The sequence below is a fragment of the Echinococcus granulosus genome (genome assembly GCF_000524195.1).
Source record: "Echinococcus granulosus chromosome Unknown EG_S00235, whole genome shotgun sequence".
Lineage (NCBI taxonomy): Eukaryota > Metazoa > Platyhelminthes > Cestoda > Cyclophyllidea > Taeniidae > Echinococcus > Echinococcus granulosus.
Window position 1 is genome coordinate 66,230 of NW_020170615.1, and position 3,972 is coordinate 70,201.

Here is a 3,972-nt window from a genome sequence, read left to right on the forward strand (position 1 = left end):
ATTCCAGTACTAACTTTTCTAACTTTTGCGTAATGCAGCATTCACGAGAAATAGCATCGTGATTTTTGTTCATGAAATTCTGTTGATTGGCTCAGGAGTTTCCTTTCTTGTCAATGCTAATTAAAACGAGTTATTGGGCTGATGAGCCTGGTTTTTCCCATACTAGTGTGGTAGTGGTGTGCTGTTGTAGAGACGTGAGGTGCGGATCGAGCTCTCGGGCAAGGTGTGCACGTCGGCTGAACGAGTGCGCGATACCTTGCTGCACGAGGCTTGCCACGCCGCGGTGTGGCTGGTGCATGGCGTCAACGATGGCCATGGACGCCTCTGGCGGGCTTTCGTGCGCAGAGCCAACTCTACCTTCCCTCATCTACCGCCTGTCACTGTGCGTCACACCTACGCCATCGATACCCGCTTCACATACCGTTGCACCGGATGCTTTGCCACCATCAACCGACACTCCAAGTCTCTTGATATCCAAAAGAAGGTCTGTCTGTATGTCCGTCTCTCCGTGTGCATGAATTCCCACATTACCTTCTGCTACAGTTTCCTAATTCTATGGACATGTTGGAGACAGTTTAGTATTTTCCACTAGGCTTCTAAGAGCACCTTTAGCCCCAACTTTCACATAGATCGATCTTTGTATTTCTAGTAACTTATTCTGTCGGTTTGCATGAATTTATAATTAACGGTCTCTGATTTTTCTGGACATAAGAACTGTAGTATGCTAGCCATAATAGGTAAAAGTGAACTGGATCCCACCTCATGTTACAAATAAAGCGCTCTTGTGTCACCTGTAATAGTTCAGCTTATGAATCGGACTCGAAGCACATTCATTGCAAAGATTACAAAAACCATCTCTCTAAAATTCGCTATTTCACAAGCACCGGCTTTGCTTCTGCTAACCGTTTTTGCTTTTATTCAGCAAGGCTAATAGTTGGCAATATAATTTTAAGATTATGCTAGCAACCGTTATGGAAATAATTCATAGACATATTTAGGAGCTCGTTGATGCTGCAAAAAAGTAAAAGCTACTCTGATGTGACAACTTCAGGTATGTGGTCGCTGTCAATCTCAATTCCAGCTTTTTGTCAACAAAAGTGGCGAAATAGCACCCATCGCTTCAGCGGGCGGGAACGAGGCGAAAGCCACGGGAGTGGGCTCCCGTTCTCGACCCGTGTTCGCCGACTTTGTGAAAGTACACTATAGGGAGGTACGTGGTGCATCCTCCACTCACAAAGACGCAATGGCTCAACTGAGTAGCATGTTCCGTTCCATGAAAATTAAAAGTGACCAGGAGAAGGAAAACCAAATTTCTTAACCTTGTTCTTTGGCGTTTTTAAAATGCCTTTCAGTGTGACCGTTTTAAATAAAATTTTGCATACCCTTGCATTTTCTGTTTCAGTGTTTTTTATTTTAATTGTGCACAGAATTTCGATATCTTCCCTATCATTAATGCAAAATGCTTGAGAATTGTTGAAAGTTTGTTGTTTTAGAAAGGTGCAAATATTTAGAACTCCTACAAATGCACATGAATTTTTCGAGATTAAATGCATGAAATACTCTAGAAGAATTTCCTTCTAGCGCGAAGCAACAACCAAGGTTTAGCATATAAAATAAGGGGCTCTTCGATCACAGTAATGTTGACGTACATTGCTTTCTACACTGAATGCTTTGAAATTGCAGTCAAAGTGAATGGTCAACCCCGATTGATTTGCAGGCTTTTTTAATGTGGAGGCGATCTCAGTTGCTGGCAAGGGAGGCGCTTTTCAGAGTACCCTCAGCATGCCTCGTGCTTGGATTTCCGCTGAATAAGCACTTAACTACCGGTTGTAATGATGGTTTAAAGCCGGATCGTGTGGCAGAACTGAAAGAGCGAATGAGATACGGACCCAGATTGGGCGATTTTATCAAATCAAGTGGCTCTCTTGGCCAACCTTATCACGGTGGGTGCGCTTCTCAAATTGACCACGCACCCAATGGACGGTATGTTGACTTTTAGCGTATTTGTAACATCAAACTGAGCTGGTTTAAACTGAATTTGCCGTAGCATATTATTGGGCTGATGAGCCTGGTTTTTCCCATACTAGTGTGGTAGTGGTGTGCTGTTGTAGAGACGTGAGGTGCGGATCGAGCTCTCGGGCAAGGTGTGCACGTCGGCTGAACGAGTGCGCGATACCTTGCTGCACGAGGCTTGCCACGCCGCGGTGTGGCTGGTGCATGGCGTCAACGATGGCCATGGACGCCTCTGGCGGGCTTTCGTGCGCAGAGCCAACTCTACCTTCCCTCATCTACCGCCTGTCACTGTGCGTCACACCTACGCCATCGATACCCGCTTCACATACCGTTGCACCGGATGCTTTGCCACCATCAACCGACACTCCAAGTCTCTTGATATCCAAAAGAAGGTCTGTCTGTATGTCCGTCTCTCCGTGTGCATGAATTCCCACATTACCTTCTGCTACAGTTTCCTAATTCTATGGACATGTTGGAGACAGTTTAGTATTTTCCACTAGGCTTCTAAGAGCACCTTTAGCCCCAACTTTCACATAGATCGATCTTTGTATTTCTAGTAACTTATTCTGTCGGTTTGCATGAATTTATAATTAACGGTCTCTGATTTTTCTGGACATAAGAACTGTAGTATGCTAGCCATAATAGGTAAAAGTGAACTGGATCCCACCTCATGTTACAAATAAAGCGCTCTTGTGTCACCTGTAATAGTTCAGCTTATGAATCGGACTCGAAGCACATTCATTGCAAAGATTACAAAAACCATCTCTCTAAAATTCGCTATTTCACAAGCACCGGCTTTGCTTCTGCTAACCGTTTTTGCTTTTATTCAGCAAGGCTAATAGTTGGCAATATAATTTTAAGATTATGCTAGCAACCGTTATGGAAATAATTCATAGACATATTTAGGAGCTCGTTGATGCTGCAAAAAAGTAAAAGCTACTCTGATGTGACAACTTCAGGTATGTGGTCGCTGTCAATCTCAATTCCAGCTTTTTGTCAACAAAAGTGGCGAAATAGCACCCATCGCTTCAGCGGGCGGGAACGAGGCGAAAGCCACGGGAGTGGGCTCCCGTTCTCGACCCGTGTTCGCCGACTTTGTGAAAGTACACTATAGGGAGGTACGTGGTGCATCCTCCACTCACAAAGACGCAATGGCTCAACTGAGTAGCATGTTCCGTTCCATGAAAATTAAAAGTGACCAGGAGAAGGAAAACCAAATTTCTTAACCTTGTTCTTTGGCGTTTTTAAAATGCCTTTCAGTGTGACCGTTTTAAATAAAATTTTGCATACCCTTGCATTTTCTGTTTCAGTGTTTTTTATTTTAATTGTGCACAGAATTTCGATATCTTCCCTATCATTAATGCAAAATGCTTGAGAATTGTTGAAAGTTTGTTGTTTTAGAAAGGTGCAAATATTTAGAACTCCTACAAATGCACATGAATTTTTCGAGATTAAATGCATGAAATACTCTAGAAGAATTTCCTTCTAGCGCGAAGCAACAACCAAGGTTTAGCATATAAAATAAGGGGCTCTTCGATCACAGTAATGTTGACGTACATTGCTTTCTACACTGAATGCTTTGAAATTGCAGTCAAAGTGAATGGTCAACCCCGATTGATTTGCAGGCTTTTTTAATGTGGAGGCGATCTCAGTTGCTGGCAAGGGAGGCGCTTTTCAGAGTACCCTCAGCATGCCTCGTGCTTGGATTTCCGCTGAATAAGCACTTAACTACCGGTTGTAATGATGGTTTAAAGCCGGATCGTGTGGCAGAACTGAAAGAGCGAATGAGATACGGACCCAGATTGGGCGATTTTATCAAATCAAGTGGCTCTCTTGGCCAACCTTATCACGGTGGGTGCGCTTCTCAAATTGACCACGCACCCAATGGACGGTATGTTGACTTTTAGCGTATTTGTAACATCAAACTGAGCTGGTTTAAACTGAATTTGCCGTAGCATA

General features: G+C 43.6%; 1 protein-coding gene across 1 annotated transcript in view; it reads left to right on the top strand. All coding sequences in view use genetic code 11, as the record gives it.

Moving 5' to 3' along the window:
• Positions 1 to 3,920, top strand: part of EGR_10573 (hypothetical protein) — a gene marked incomplete at both ends in the record, with an annotated part of 6,609 nt that extends 2,689 nt beyond the window's left edge. Inside the window, 5 exons of the mRNA XM_024499822.1 lie at positions 191 to 484; positions 1,052 to 1,210; positions 2,112 to 2,405; positions 2,973 to 3,131; positions 3,639 to 3,920. Of these exons, the coding sequence (XP_024345769.1) occupies positions 191 to 484; positions 1,052 to 1,210; positions 2,112 to 2,405; positions 2,973 to 3,131; positions 3,639 to 3,920 (1,188 nt within the window). The remainder of the gene's footprint in view (positions 1 to 190; positions 485 to 1,051; positions 1,211 to 2,111; positions 2,406 to 2,972; positions 3,132 to 3,638) is intronic.
• Between the last annotated feature and the right edge of the window lie 52 nt (positions 3,921 to 3,972).